Source organism: Synchiropus splendidus, chromosome 1 (assembly GCF_027744825.2).
Source record: "Synchiropus splendidus isolate RoL2022-P1 chromosome 1, RoL_Sspl_1.0, whole genome shotgun sequence".
Taxonomy (NCBI): Eukaryota; Metazoa; Chordata; class Actinopteri; order Syngnathiformes; family Callionymidae; genus Synchiropus; species Synchiropus splendidus.
The window spans coordinates 34,723,903-34,739,117 of NC_071334.1; the positions used below are offsets into that span (position 1 = coordinate 34,723,903).

At 42.8% G+C, this 15,215-nt stretch overlaps 1 protein-coding gene across 21 annotated transcripts in view; it reads right to left on the minus strand.

Moving 5' to 3' along the window:
• The window catches only part of dock7 (dedicator of cytokinesis 7), a 43,878-nt gene that overhangs the window by 3,794 nt on the left and 24,869 nt on the right, over positions 1–15,215 (minus strand). For 3 of the 21 annotated variants that reach the window (XM_053854817.1, XM_053854810.1, XM_053854815.1), the window contains 25 exons: positions 14,935–15,027; positions 12,926–13,015; positions 11,881–11,976; positions 11,657–11,797; positions 11,119–11,232; positions 10,835–11,002; positions 10,627–10,766; positions 10,265–10,434; positions 9,901–10,082; positions 9,645–9,827; positions 9,116–9,275; positions 8,910–9,006; positions 8,732–8,749; positions 6,717–6,813; positions 6,133–6,267; positions 5,912–6,064; positions 5,587–5,745; positions 5,144–5,244; positions 4,863–5,055; positions 4,653–4,796; positions 4,399–4,530; positions 3,640–3,654; positions 1,250–1,375; positions 1,081–1,170; positions 338–574 (listed from right to left, as the gene is read on the minus strand). In XM_053854817.1, coding sequence (XP_053710792.1) covers positions 338–574; positions 1,081–1,170; positions 1,250–1,375; positions 3,640–3,654; positions 4,399–4,530; positions 4,653–4,796; positions 4,863–5,055; positions 5,144–5,244; positions 5,587–5,745; positions 5,912–6,064; positions 6,133–6,267; positions 6,717–6,813; positions 8,732–8,749; positions 8,910–9,006; positions 9,116–9,275; positions 9,645–9,827; positions 9,901–10,082; positions 10,265–10,434; positions 10,627–10,766; positions 10,835–11,002; positions 11,119–11,232; positions 11,657–11,797; positions 11,881–11,976; positions 12,926–13,015; positions 14,935–15,027 — 3,234 coding nt within the window. Of the gene's footprint in view, positions 1–337; positions 575–1,080; positions 1,171–1,249; positions 1,385–3,639; positions 3,655–4,398; positions 4,531–4,652; positions 4,797–4,862; positions 5,056–5,143; positions 5,245–5,586; positions 5,746–5,911; positions 6,065–6,132; positions 6,268–6,716; positions 6,814–8,731; positions 8,750–8,909; positions 9,007–9,115; positions 9,276–9,296; positions 9,452–9,644; positions 9,828–9,900; positions 10,083–10,264; positions 10,435–10,626; positions 10,767–10,834; positions 11,003–11,118; positions 11,233–11,656; positions 11,798–11,880; positions 13,016–14,934; positions 15,028–15,215 lie in introns of those variants that run through there. The other 18 variants (XM_053854819.1, XM_053854814.1, XM_053854820.1 and 15 more) reach the window with 15 other exon arrangements.

Below are 15,215 nucleotides of genomic sequence, written 5' to 3' on the forward strand. Positions count from 1 at the left end.
TGTTGGGGGAGTAAGGAGAGCAGGGAAACAGATGACTGGGATCCACTGCTGTTGGCAGTCAAGAAATGGACTTGGACTGGACTCATTGTCATGGTTTTGCATGTTGTTGTCTATTTTCTCCCCTCTATGGGGCAAATGAAGGGTTAACTATCTTTTTGGTGTCTTTGTTTCTGCAGTGTTTTATGGGTTGTTGCTTTGTGCATGTCTTTGATGTTACCATGCTGCCAACAAGCAAAACTTGTGGGAAGAATCAAGCTAATCCAACCTATTAGCCGAGTCAGTGAGTGTCATTTTTTCAGAACTTCAAGTGCCACACCAAACACAAGCTTTTCCGTACCTCCTCTTTGTGGATGATGTTGATGCGGGTCTTGATGTAGGGGAACGCGTGGGAGGTGGTCAGGATGGTTTTACGTTTGTACTGCTCATGCAGGTCGCCGTGCGCGCGCCCGTCCAGCGTAAAGGGGGTGCAGTAGACAAAGCGCCGCAAGTTGTAGTTCTTGTCGAAGTATGTGATGCGGTCTTTCATCTCGTAGGTGTCAAAGTAGGGCTCCACGTACGTGATCTGGATGAACGCCTGGACAGAGCAGGACAAAGCACACGTCAGATCAAGGTTCATGCCAAACAACCGTGTGTGCACAAGCGTGCAACTAGTCTGTCACTCCCTTTTGTGTGCAGTGGCGGGCTTTGTTGGATGTTTGATGCTTTGCTTAGCGAAATCTCTCTTCACCGTTTATGCTTAAATATGATGACAAATATGAAGACGATTTTTGAGCTCAGACCATTCTCACCAGCTCGCTGACAATTCTACCACCTGCTGTCCGACTGAGCTCATTGCACTCGGAATATAAGAGACATGGACCACTGAGCAAACCTATTTGCCTTCTTCCAGTCCCTTTCCAGTTTTCACAATATTTTTCCTCCGTTACCTAACTCAGTTCTTTTCAGCATTTCTAATACTGTTTTACTTTGTTATTCTCTGACATGCAGATGTTTTGTAGTAGCCATTGAATGAAACTGCATGAGGTAAAAGTGGACGACCTTGTTAACAGCAGCAAACACTATAAGCACTATCAGACAAACCTTATTTGGGTCCAGCTTGCACTTGTCGACGGGGTTGGAGTCCTTGATAACTTCGACTTGGTCCTCTCCAAATCTCTCACCATAGAAACCCTGTACGGAGAATAAGCACCAAAATGTCACTTCGGCTGTTCACGACATTCAGAACACTTGAATGGAGAGGAGTGCTCACCTCCAGCCTGTGAGAGATTTCTGCCAGTTTGGTGATGGCTGGCTCCTTGTACACAAACTCTTGCTCATCCAAGTCTCCAAATTTCGAACCGTAAAATCCAACTCTGAAGTACGTACCAAACATTCGCTTCCCGTCCTGCAGGAGAACAGACCAGACATTACACACAGTTAATAATCACCCCTCTGGACGTCCAAACTGTAAAAGCCCAGGCTCATACACAGTCGAACAACTGTGCTAGCATTAATACAATCCAGAGCTCTCATGTGTAAAGGCCTTATCTCAGCACATTAACATGGTTTGTATACAACCTGAGGTGCTGTTTACCTTGACACAGTGTGTGGTGGAAACCTCCCACCCACACGACACTAAAGAGGAAAACCCTCGCTAGAGAGCAAGTCACTGCGCAGAATTTCAACAAGTTCAAAACAGGATGTGCGAAAATAAAATATATCTTGAGTTAAATACTAAACATAAGAGTATATTCAAATGAAATCAGGTGAAATGTAAGTAGAAAAACTGACTGAATTGTGCACAATGTAACAATAATAACTATTAAAAATGTCATAACGTGTCATGTAAAGCATTTGCAACGTGCCAGACAAGACTGAAATAAACATTCATTCAAAATCTGGAACTGAAGTCAAACCCAACAATATGACCACATGCAAGGCCAGGTCTGGAGAGATGCTTAAATTATGTCAAAATACGCTTAGCCATATTCTGATAAACCACTGGTGACAGTAGGTTGAGTCCAAGCAATTGAAACAATTTGAATAGATTTTGGAACCCTGATGAGGTGGGACCTAACTATCAACTTCACTAAAATGCTAATGAAAGCTAGAAAGCATGGATAAAGTTTCAAGCGTGAATCCAAGTGTGAAAAATAGGTTTAAAAAGCTCATCCAACTTACACAAAGTATAAGAGATTTAGGCAACTCTCTGCTATAAAATGTTGGAGAGCAAAACATGTTTAAAGCCATGAGAACATTTTCGTTAATGTAACCAATAATGACTCCACGACAGCGAGTCATGAAATATCAAGCTACTTTAAACTATTCATTTACACTTGGTGCAGGTAGAGAGAAAGTAGCTTTAGGGCTAACAAAGCGAGGACTACGTTAGCATCCACAGAAGCAAATGCTGGGGGTTGTTGTGGAAGCTCCCTGAAGACTCTACACTACTGCAAAAGCTAAGATATACATGAAAATGTGAGATTGCTGAAGTCTTCTTTGCACAATGAATGCCACATGAGGCAATACTAAAGTGGCGCTAGCTCCACACTAGCAAAAGAGAAAATTGCTTTAAACGTCATGTCATGCAAACAAAGTGCTGTATAATGAAACGTTGGGAATGAAACATTCCTATTTGTAAATTGAGCTTACTAGCTAACAGACAAACGTGACTTGCTGAACTGAATTTGTTTTTTAGGCTCGACTATCCCAGGAACATATAGAGCAAGTATTTAAGCGTTTCCTCGAGGTCATCGCAGGGCATGCAGGGTTTTATGCAACTTAAACAATCCAGAGTACATGAAGCACGCTAAGGTAATTCAACTTATCATTTCAAAACAGTCAAGCAAAATGTCAAGGAGCCCAGAACTCAAGAAACTTACCACAAGAAACAATTAAGAAAAATTGGGAGGAGGGTTCGGCAACCGGATGAAATCAAAAAAGGAGAAAACAGAACAAACTTTAATCAGGGTTCAGCTCCTCCAGAAACTCAACAAACGTAACGTCATCGGGAACACAAACGGACGTGGAGGATCTAGTCCATGCAGAGGCAGCCAGTTAAAAGAAAGTAAGGGAATCAAAGTCCATGCACTCTCAGCACGAGCCCACAGGTGCTCTGCTCTTGTCATGCAGCTGAGAGGTTAATACTCTAACAACCAAAGCAAATGGATGGGAAACTAAAAATCAGGGGTCGATTCAGATTTAGAGCAAATTTTGTTGAGCAACCATCATTTTCACTGTTTAGAACAAAACCGACGATTTAAAATTCACACTTGCTACATTTAACTGCAGCGATGACCAAGATCAGCTAAAAACAGAAATCGAGCCCTGGGTTGGAAGATGAGATGAGGACGTGTGTCACACACCAGCAGACAGACAGAAGGAGAAGAGGTTTGTGCAGGTGATTATAAACACACTGGCTTCCATGCACAGCCTGACAACTCGGCTGAAATCTTCAATAAACCCTCTCAGACAATCAGGTGGGAGAAGTGAGAAGACAGTGAGGGTGCTGCTCATGAGTCCAGCAGGGGGCAGACAGTGGACTTTGTCTGCAGATGTTAATGGATTCAGTGGAGATAAAAAAAGAGCTCACAGCTAGCAAAAACAAAGTGATTGAAACAAACATAAGCAGGACCAAGCGGGAACCGAATCACCACCTACCTCCCAGCCAGTGCTCTGTGTGACAAAGAGAATACAGGACACGTAAACAACTACCCACACACACACGCCACACGCTGTAACACACACTTGGATGTTACAGCAAAGAGGAGGCTCTTTGTCTCGGAGAACAACATTCACACGCTGGTCCATGAACCAGCTTGAATCTTTCAGAAACAGCTAGCACTTCTTGCTTAGCACAATGATAAGGCATGCAAGGAAGCTTGAATATACAGGCGTTGAATTAGGCCTGTTTTGAACACTGAAATGATCTCCTTGGCCTGTGAGTTAAAGCATCACGACACATGTCATGTTTTTTCAGCATGATTCTGCCTTTCACATTGTGTCGTTGGTAGGATTAACTCAACTTGTTCATCCTTAACGTTTTACCTCGATCTCAAGGTGGAAGGACAGATGCCACAGCAGCACGGCCGATCTCATCAGCCAGATGATACTCACAAATACATTTTCACTTTGGTTGCAATGTAGCCAAACACCACATGAACCATGGTGTTCTCAAACTGTTCAAATTGCTTTTTTATTTGGTGAGCTGGTTACATTGGTTGTGCTTAGCAGAATATAGGCAGTATTCTGATGTACATTCAGAGATGAGGAAAGCTTGAAGAAGGATGTGAATCTCTCAGTCTCTTATTAACAAAATGCTCTGGCATATTTGGCGATGTCAGCCCAAAGGATTGACGCCCTTAAACAATTTTCGTGCTTTAAGAAATTCACCAAAGCTTCCAGATTGTGTGTGCTTACCTGATGAACGATTTTGCCAAAGGCCTCCTGCAGTTTACCATGAATGGTGGCCAACTTCTTGGCATCTCTGTTGGCCTCGTGGATCGGGATAAGGACCTTGTACACCTCATTCACTGCTTCATACATGCCGGCCTGAGTGGGGACAAAGTAACACTTAAAATCAACTATATCCATCAATGTCTAACTCTGGCTTTTACGTTGTTCATTAGTTGAGACAAGTCTTTGGAAGAGAATGTCTCAAATGTCCTTCTCACCATGGAGAAGGAAGAGGCAGCCTGCTCCAGAAGACCCACAAGTCCGAGCTCAGTGAAGTATTTTCCTGAGCATATGCCTTCCTCATCCGGTGACACCACATCATCAGAGACCGCTGATTCTTCCAGCACGTTTGAGGAAATATTCTGGAAACAAACAACAACAGTCACCTTCAGCCTTCACCTTCAACTGAACATTGTTTTGCTTCTGACCTGGAAGGTGACACAGCCCACAGGTAGATACTTGCGATCCTCCAACATGCTGAGGTATTCAGCCACCAGGGCGCCACTATGCACCAGACACTGTGCCGCCTCGGCATGGTTGTTCCTCTCAGAGTGTTTTCCCGCCATGTTCTGCAGCCAGGTTAACCTTAAATCTGGCGACGTCTGGTAGCCCTTGGCAATCCTGGACATTTCATGTTCACGTTCACACCAAGGCTCTCTAAAAATATAACACATGCGATGGCAAAAGCCAAACAAGGGCAGTTCCAGACCTGTACATGAGATCAATCAACATCTCTGGATCTTCCTGATGTTCCTTCATCTTCACTGTGTCTGACAAGATCATGTGCAAATTAAACACAAGGTCCTGAACCTGGAATCCAAAACAAAAGCAGATCAAAAACCAGCTCATTAAGGGGGGTATATTGCAGCTCCTATGGGTGAGAGGTGGTGAGAGCTCACCAGTCCATCACATGTATAGTCAGACAGACCACTCATATCTGGATCAGGCCGACTCATCAATAAACCTTGAACTGTGGGAGTTATCCCGCAGCCCACCTTTTAAGGTCCAGCGAAGACGGTGTAAGTAGTCAAAATTAAAACTTGAACTGCTCAGGTTCACAGTGTGCTGAGGCACCAAAGCCAAGTTCATCACGCCCAAAACAGCGATCCACCCACTTCCATGTCCTGGTCCAGGTCCTGTGGAACACTGTACCTGATCTGGGAAGGTAGTTTCTCTGAGCTCCAGGTCCTCCTCTGCATAAGTAAGGATGGTCTTCAGAGAGCGACGCAGGAACTCCTCGTTGAAGTTCTGCGATGTTCCCACCAGTGAGGACAGAGACATGGTCACCTGCATCTTCACCCTTGCAAAATTCTTAAAACACAAAAAGCCAAAGGAGAAAATGTTAGCTGTGTGGTGAAGGCAATCAGGTTAGGAAGATGAACTCTTTAACAATAAATTACTTTAGTATCTCACGATTTATAACCAACAATGCCATTTACTCATGATGCAGTGCACCAACTTGAATTTCTCATCTTACGTTTCCAATCTCAAAGTTTTGTCTCATGAGGAGGTAGAGGGAGGCGCTGGCATGGGCTCGGATGGTGCTGATGCTGCTGCTGCAGCTCCTCAGTAGTCGCAAACACAAGTCTGCACACTGCTCTGTCTCTTCTTCAAACAACAGCTCAGGAAACTAATCGGTTACAAAAAACAGATGAGATTTAGCAGAGGGAAATAATAGTTAAGATGCAAAGGTCCCACCTTCGACACCAGTGCTCTTTGAGTTGCAAAGCAGTGCTGCAGGTAAAGGGCGCTCTGGTTGCAGGCCATACTGTGAAGCAAAACCTTTAACACCCCACCCAGGATGCTCTCCTTGGACTCTGAGACCGAAACAGTCTGAAGAAGGAAAAAAGGAAATTTGCTGCTTCTTTGGAACCATTGTGATCAATAACATCGATGACAAGTGTGAATGGGGAAAAATTGCAGACACAATTGACTTTAATGCACAGAAATGTAGGAATTAAAACCTAAAAAGCAACACTAATAGATGACTTCACTACATACAGTATCCTGTAGTAGCACCCATGTAATCATTCTTTAAACCAGGGGTGTCAAACCAGCCCTCAAAGGGTCACAGTCGGTGCAGGTTTTTGTGGACCGGTTTGACACCCCTGGTTTAAACTAAAAACGCAACAGAAAAGACTAGAGAAGTACTGATAAAACCAAATCTATTACATTTAAAAGTCAGAAAAATGGTCCGCTTTACAGGTCACTGAATATAACAACATTTTGAAGAGTTCAAACAGAACAACGGTGCAATAATGTATTTATTATATAACTCATACCAGCACAACGATCTCCAACGTGTCAAGTATAATCAAGTTGGCCTCAGTTGCAAGGTTGCCATCGATGAGGGCTTCATGTTCCAACTCTGCTCTGGTCCTGCCACAGAGGAGACAGTTTTACAGGTTTCCCCAAAAGCATAAGGTTTCAGTCACCAGATTCAATCCACTCCCCAGAGCATATGGAAACATCTCTGATTTGAAAACACCAGTGCACATTCACCTGCTTTTGACATCGTCTTCTCACACCACAAACCACTTGGTCTAAGTTCTGTAAAGTTCTATCTAGCTGCTCATAGGAGAACAATCAACAATGGAAAAAAAAGCTGTTCATGAATATTTACACAAAATTTATGACTGGAACAACTCAATTTTGGCAGTTGAACAAAAGTCCCAGATTTGATCTGGACTGTTTTGTATTTGTGTACTGTTATACTGAAGTGTGTGTGCTAATATAATGTATCTCGCACCACTCGAGGCACCATCCAGGGGCAACACACACTCACTACTGCCGAGAAAGTCACAAATAATGAGTGAATCAGGTTGAACTTGCAGCTCACTGAGGTCTCTAAAATGGTGAGGCAGGAAATTACCTTTCACAACAGACATCCCACTGTCACAATAGGGGCTACCCTTTGACTGTCTTCCATCACATTTGGCACGGCTCTAGAGAGCTCAATCTTGCAATTAAATTAGCTTATTTTCATCAGGATTTATTATATGTATGGATCTACAAGATCGCTACCAAGACATATACTAGCACACAAATATAGATTTCCAGATCAAAAACTAAAGGATGTGTGAGAGTGTCAGACATATCACACAAAACGGTCATCAGGAGGACTAAAAGTTAGAGGCCATGGCAGCTGGATTTACTGCTTTCTATGCATTTCCTTAAAATTACAAACAGAAGTTTATACATAGGCTGCACAACACTGCAGGCTGGTTCACTACTAAAAGGGGGTTTGGACTGTTTATAGAGAAAGTGGGCAATTATTCCTCTATTCCCAAATACTTACGACCAAGCACAAGGGATGGGCGATAATCCATCGTACATGATACACCGCCAAAAACAATATAGCGATGAGAATTTTGCACCTCATGATAAACTCCATAAACACACGGTACACTTGCTGCATTGAACTTGCATATATGAATAGAACAAGACCAAGACACGCCGTGCTCTCCAACGCTGCAGCATTTGACAGCCAATACCAGCGTGTAACAGTTGTGGAGAGTTTAGTGGACTGGTTAACGGTTGTAGTTTTAAATTTATTTTTAATTCAGGAAGCTTTTGAAAATCAGTTGGTGGACTCTGGGTCTCTGGATTGGTGTTTGTTTTATTAGATGCAGTGGTCCTAATAGGTTTTCTGACGCAGTTGTCTGCCTTGGTTCATGTCAACACATGCAGAGCAGTCTGTCAGACATGACTGGGCTCTATGAGAAATGTCAAACACTGAATGTCTCATCTTTACACATAGTTAACTAGTGGAAAACAAACTCCACTAATAAGTTTAATCACAAAACAGTTTCAAGAGAGACTGTAGTGTGTCCACCACATGTAATACAATGAAAAAGTACTTATCCTGATAATTGCCGTTATCGACAATATTTATCATGATTTTTTTTTTGTTCATATCGCCCATCCCTAGCAAGCACACAGATATAGATCCAAGATGTAGAGCAAAGTGGTTAAGAAGCAAAACAGACACACAGCAACCATCAACCTGGAGACAGACAACGTTATCGGAGGAAGAGATACTGGCAGGAAGTTTCAGGCACCAGTTTTAAGGGTATCTCTGGTGGTGGATTCAAGGGCATGTGGGAAGGTGAATCAGGAGAATCCAGTCTGACAAAAATGTAAGACATTCAATGAAGCCTGCATTAAAGCTAGCTTCACAGCTGAGTTGATCTTCAAAAATGCAATCTCTGACCAGTTCTTCACATGCATGTGAACACACCAAAGCCCAGGATCTGAAGGCAGGGAGGGTCAAATGAGCACACAGCAGATACAATACCTGACTGATCTGTGACTCCTACATACAAACAAATGGGAAAAAATATAAATAAAACTCGAAGGGGAAAAAAAACAGTTTGTCATGAATGTTTTAGATTCATATCACAAACTGATAACAAGGACTTCAAAAAGACATTTTGGACTGATGGCATGACATTTATTAAGATAAAATGACATACTTGTCCAGTCTCTCACTGTTCTGCCTCCAGTGGGTCATGTCCTTCCTCCAGCGCAGGTTTTCCTGACTACCAAAGGCACTGCCAGACGGACTACGCTCTGCAAGGTTTGTAAAAAAAAAAAAAAAAATATATATATATATATATATAGAAATTGATTCAACTCTGGCAATTTATAGTTGTGCCCAGGCACTAAGACAGCAACCCACCAAGCTGCCCACGGCTGCGTCGCACCATCTCCTGCCGGGCGCCGATGCTGCCCAGAATGGCTTCCTCCAGCTTTGCTTTCATGTCTTTGGATTTCTTGAATGTCAGGCTGTTCATACGTTCGAATGCCTTCTTCCCCTGCATGGTGAAGACAACATGGGCCTTGTATCCATGAGGCGGCGGATGAGCGGAGAGACAAGGAAAACAGCGGGACAGTCATTGGCAGCACAGCACCCAGCAGGCAGAGCAAGTTAGTCATGTGAAAGAAAGAGAAGCTCTACCAAGAGCCATGGACATGCAGTAAGAAAAGACAAAGTTGTCTGCATGTTAATTTATCACTACATTCAGTAGCCAAGAATGCAGCAGCAAGAGAATGTGATGAATGAAAACAGTGACGCAGAATTGATTAAAGCAGTGAGTCCAACAGTGAATCCCAAATCCCTCAACATTCAACAGTGAAGTGGAAAGCATAACTTCTGCAGTTATGCCTTCCCCTTGACCTCCAACACATCTGTATTGCCGATGTCTCACCTTGTATTCGAAGCAGGAGACGCAGAGGTAGAGAAGATCCAGCAGGCGATTCAGCTGCGACACTGAAAGATCTGTGAACCATTTTTGAAGAATCATCTCGTCAGCGTTCTTCAGCACCCACAGCAGACAGATGAGCAAACTGCGACTGGACTCGGCCGTGAAGCTTCCATGCTGACGACTCGCCTGAAGGGCACGGCAAACGAAATTACACGCAAGTCATGAACAAAAACCACTTGGACTTGGCCCAATGTGTCACCTGCGAGTTTAGCAAGAAGCTGCTTGGTCGGGATATTGGCGAGGCAGTGGAGGTGCCTGCTATAGCCATGGCAACTGTCTGGCTGATGATGCCATTACCCTCGCCTTCTGCTTCCTCTCCAGTGCTGCCAGCAACTGGCCCCTGAGGACAACCGGGGCGACCCCACTGGTTTTGGGAGTCAACTGAAATAAGTGATAGTTTGAAACATAAATGTTGAGCATCTGTAACATTGATGAGTGCAAAACATATTGACTGCAAAGTCAGGTGTCCAAGAGTTTAACAGTGATCAGGTTCACATGCTTGCTTGAGAACACTGGAAGACAGCCAATCATCATTCCTCGTAAAAAAAAAAAAAAATTAATACCTGTGAAGTCATGGAGCTGTGGCAGTGACTCCATGACAATTCCAATCAGAGGCAGATAAAGCATTGCGACCCGAGCTTTGACTTCTGGATCAGCGTAGCGTGGATCGGAGTCATGGCTGGACAGGAGGTTATGTACGACGCTGACCACCTTCTTATGTAAGCCGAACATCCTATAAATCGCAAAAGCACGTTATTTTGAGTGTGATACAGACAAAGGACGATAGAAAAGCGTATTCAAGGCAGCATGAATTCACTCTTATCTCACAGCAACAGAGGTCGACTATTGTCTTTCCCCTGAAAGAACAGTTTCATTCAGACTGATAAAAGTGATCACAATGAATAATAGGGATGATGACACTGACCCTTCGTTCTCCGGGTCCAGAATAACAGAAAGCTCAGACAGAACCAGCCCAGCCAGAAAGTGCTGTTCTCTGAAGGGCACAGACAGTTCGAACATGTTGGCAATCTTTTGGTCTTGTACGTGCGTGGAGAATCCAGAGCTCTGGAGTGGACAAGAGAGAATGTGTCAAGGACTTTATATGTTAAGCTATGTTTACAAAGCAAGGTTACCTGGGAAGTAGCTGAGGACACAGACGGTGACGGGGAGGCAGGAGGAGTCAACAAACTACAAGGCAAATTGAGTGTGACGTAGTGTTCGTGGCTGCAAACGATCCTCAAAAAATCCAGCCTCAAAGACTCCAGAGTTTGGTTCTGCAGTGTGTAAAGCTTTGTCGACACCTGAGGCAAGAAAACACCTTGTTAAAATACTCTCTGATTTGTTGAAAAACAGAACACAAAGCATATGGTAGGGGTTGAATATGAAAAAAAGCGAAGAACACAAGGAAGTCAGTCACCTGCTTCCAGTATGCCCTGATCAGAGTGAAAACGAAGCCTCGGTCCATCACTGACAGCAGGTCATTGAGGAAGAAGGCCAGGCTGGTGTTTAGCCGTTCCACCAGCTCCAGATCCTGTGGAGAAGTTGCAGGAAGCAAATGTTGGGTGGAATAAATAACAGTGTAGTAAGACAGGCTGCTGACAATGCTGAGGAAAATTATCAGCAAGACAATGACTTGACCTTCATTCCTGTGTACTCGAACAGAACATGGCATTACATCAAATATATATTCCCAGATGTTCTGCAAAGATGAGTTAATAGTATCTATCGAAGAAGCATTAAGTAAGACTGACATCAAGACCTGTCACCTTAAATGAACTCCAGCTTGGCACATGAAGCTCATGCCCATGGCACAGGGAAATTTCATGTCGGCTATTAATGGCACAACAATTACAGCTTTTATGATAGTCATAAGATTAAATAAAATATGCATTCAGATAAAAGTGTGGCCCATCTGCTTTATACCTTCGTTCTGCTGATATAAATCTTCTTCTTACCTTCTGGAATCGGGACACAATGTCACCAGCGATGGTGCTAACCAAAGCAGTGATGTCATCCATGAAGCGTTCTGGAAATCGGTTCTTTCGGGGCGACTCCAGGCGCTCGGAGAAGTACAAGTGATGGATGATGCTCTTCACCTTTTGATGAGTTGTTTTTCAAGACAGATGATTATCGGTGAAAAAGAATTATAATTGAGTTTGCATGACTATGTGCTTCCTACCATCAGCTCGAAGAAAAACCAGGCCTGTTGAAGCGCTCCTTCCCTAACACTTCCACTGCTCACCACCCATTGAAGGGCCAACTCTTCATGGAAGAGCTGGGAAGTAGAGAAAAGAAGAAAACAGTTGCGGTGGGCCACAGAAGGGAAGGTATAAAACCATTATCAGAAAGTCTGATTCTTTTATAAACCGTACACAATTCCGATATGGAGACACCTTCAAGAGAGACAGATTTATCATGCTAGATATTCATGCCAGAAAGAGTCAGAAGATCTAAACAAATGCAAAGAATTGAGAAGTAAGAGCCGACAATAGCAATAACAACAAATACACAGAGTCCTTAAAACAAATTGGACCATCTTCAAATTAACAAAATTACTAGACACAAAAAGAGGAATTTATTTGAAACTTTTCCTCTCACCCAATGTTGAGTACATAGTCTACACAAACAAAAGTTCATTCTCAAAAACAATAAACATGAATAGAAGTCTGGCAAACATTCAGACATGGTGCAGACAGCATGAGGAATTAACATCAATATGTAACTTTCTCAGCATCAAATCCAGTGTTCTGAGATGCAAAAGGCTTTAAACTGAACATCTTATATTTGTACTTGTATCTTCTTGTGACTTGTCATCTGCTTGACCTGCATCAGGGCAAGTGAATATTTAAAATGTTTAAAAATGGGTCAGATCACATTTTCAATATTTTACATTTTGGTGTGCTTGGAGACTCAATTGTGGAGGTGTCTGGTGGTCATGGACTCCGCTGGACAAGGAGGTTGTGTGGTGGTGTATGTCAGGCAAATGACACACCTAAGCATTAGTGTATTATAGATAAGTGGCGAGGCACCATGTACTGTAAGTGTTCACCAGACTTGATACAGATTTCATTTGAAAACACATTCAAACAGCAGATCCACAGCATTCAGCAAGATGACACCAACCAATTCAGCGACATACATCCACAGACAAGACAGAAGAGGAGGCGGAAAAGATTTGGGTGTTGGGGGGATTGGACATCTCCCCCTGGCGCACGTGGCTCTACCTTTTTTGTGGGCAACCGTCCAGTTAAAGTTTGCAAGAAACTGGCACTCTCTGTGTGCGAAGACATGCGATTGCCACAGCGCTCCATGGCCTAGGGGTGGGATGAATGGAACGTGACAACAAGATTAGTGGAGGAGCAACGGGAGAGTGACTTTGCATCATTTCCCACAGCAAATAGGGAAATGTGTCAGCGGACTGGCTTGCACACTCAGTGGGCCCATACATGTTGATACAGACAGAGTGGATGTGACATAAGACAGAAACACTTGAAGCGCATGACACAGAACTTAAAAACACACATGTGTGAGGGTTGGAGCTCAAATTCAATCTGACAACTTCCATACCACAGAGATAAAATATGAACATTTATTGATACAAACCATATGCAATTTTCACGTGGACTTTTTTCACTAAATATCTTGATCATGATTTAAGCATAATTGGTTCAAAAATTCGGGAATGTAGCAGATAAAGACGAAGAATATAACAATAACGTTATCCTCAAAGTACATCCAAAATTTGAATACAAATACTGCGTATGCAAGTAGATATGTAGATATATGTAAAAGTAAACAAAGCCATTGAAGACACATAAAAACGTGAATGAGTGAATCATATGAAAACTAAACAACGTAATGATTTGTGTAGGAATTTTCATAATATGTCATCCTATATTTCATTTCCTTATGTTAATAGTAAATGCATCATTCTTCCATGTATGTGCCAATAAATACCACCTATTTCGGACAGTTATGATTCTGAACTATCAGAGTTCTGAGCATACATTCCCTGTACACACAAATGCTCATTAAAAATTAATGAGTGAGCGCCAACAAAAGTGTTAAAGTGCGAGAATTGTACAACAGTGAGAATGTTTCTAAAGGTAACTAAGGTAATTAATAGCATGTGAGCTCCCTGCTGATAGGGTAAACCAAAATAGCAGTAGTACTCAGCAATAACAGTTGCTGAAAGGATATTTAAAGCACATTTGTTTGTTCCCCATTTCAGTTTTTCATTCTCTATGCCCTCAAACATGGACATATTCGAGACATGAACTCACAAACACAGATGACACCGGAATGTAATGGACGTCGGGACTGATGGAAACACAGACTGTCATACTCTGCACTGGTCTGGACTCTGGTCAAGAGTCAATGTGATGAAAAGTAAAAAGCATACCAGACAGTAGTTGCTCAGAGACGATGAGGTTAAAGACAAAGCAATGAAGCAAAATGAAAATGAAAATCCAAAAGCTCTTGAATCAGTGATTTCAGTAACACATCTCTTTTTCACTCCAATACATCTGGAATGAGCCTGAAGCAAGTAAAAATGAACCCATATATTACTGATAAAGAGAGTTTCAGCATGAAATCATCTTATTACTTATGACAATCTTTAGGCTTTTGAAGTGAAATTTATCAGGTAAAAACACCACACATTTGTGAAGGAGTACCTTATTATGAAGTTAGTGTAAATATCACCAGTGGACGAACACACTTCGATGAAATTCATCTCCAATAAACAAAACTAAAGCAATGCGACTAAGTAGTCCTACAAGTCATCGCGAGTACTATCAAACTATTGGTGTTAACTTGTAAATTAACAGTTCAGTCCAGCAAAACTGAGAAAGAGAGATGTGTTATCAAAACCAGAACAAGATGTAAACTGATCTAGTTGATGGTCATGGAGGCAACTGTGACTCCCGTGTTAGGGATGTGAGGGAGTATGTGATTAGTGCGACAGGACTGCTGCAGTCATCTGAGATTGGGGTCATTTTTTTGGGAATTGCATTTTACATGACTCAATCTGGGTTGAGAAGGACTTGACAATGAACCGTTTCAAAAAACATTGCTCAGCAAGTCATATTTTGAATGGAATCCAAGAAATTCCTGCAGCAAAATACTTAAATACCCCAAATTTCAAATATCCCAGCATCCTTGAAGTGAACTTTTAGTACTACTACTTTGGTACTAATGTCTATAGTTGAGGAGGGGGGATTGATCAAACCACCTGCATGGTTTCTGGAGCAGACCCGGGGCTGGATCCCCAGGGGGCACTCTTACAGCCCATGGTGTGCACCCACGAGTTGGAGCGGTCTAAGCCCTAGAGGTGCCGAGTTCAGGGGACACGCAAGGCAGGCGTGAAGCAAGGCAGTGAGCGAACATCATGGGTGGGGCGCAGGCGGAGGGAAGGAACAGTCACAGGTTAAAGACATTCACGCAGGTCAAGGGCTGCTGAAGATGCCGTGGGGCGCAAAGAAAAGATGAGTCAGTAAATTAAAACAAATGAAA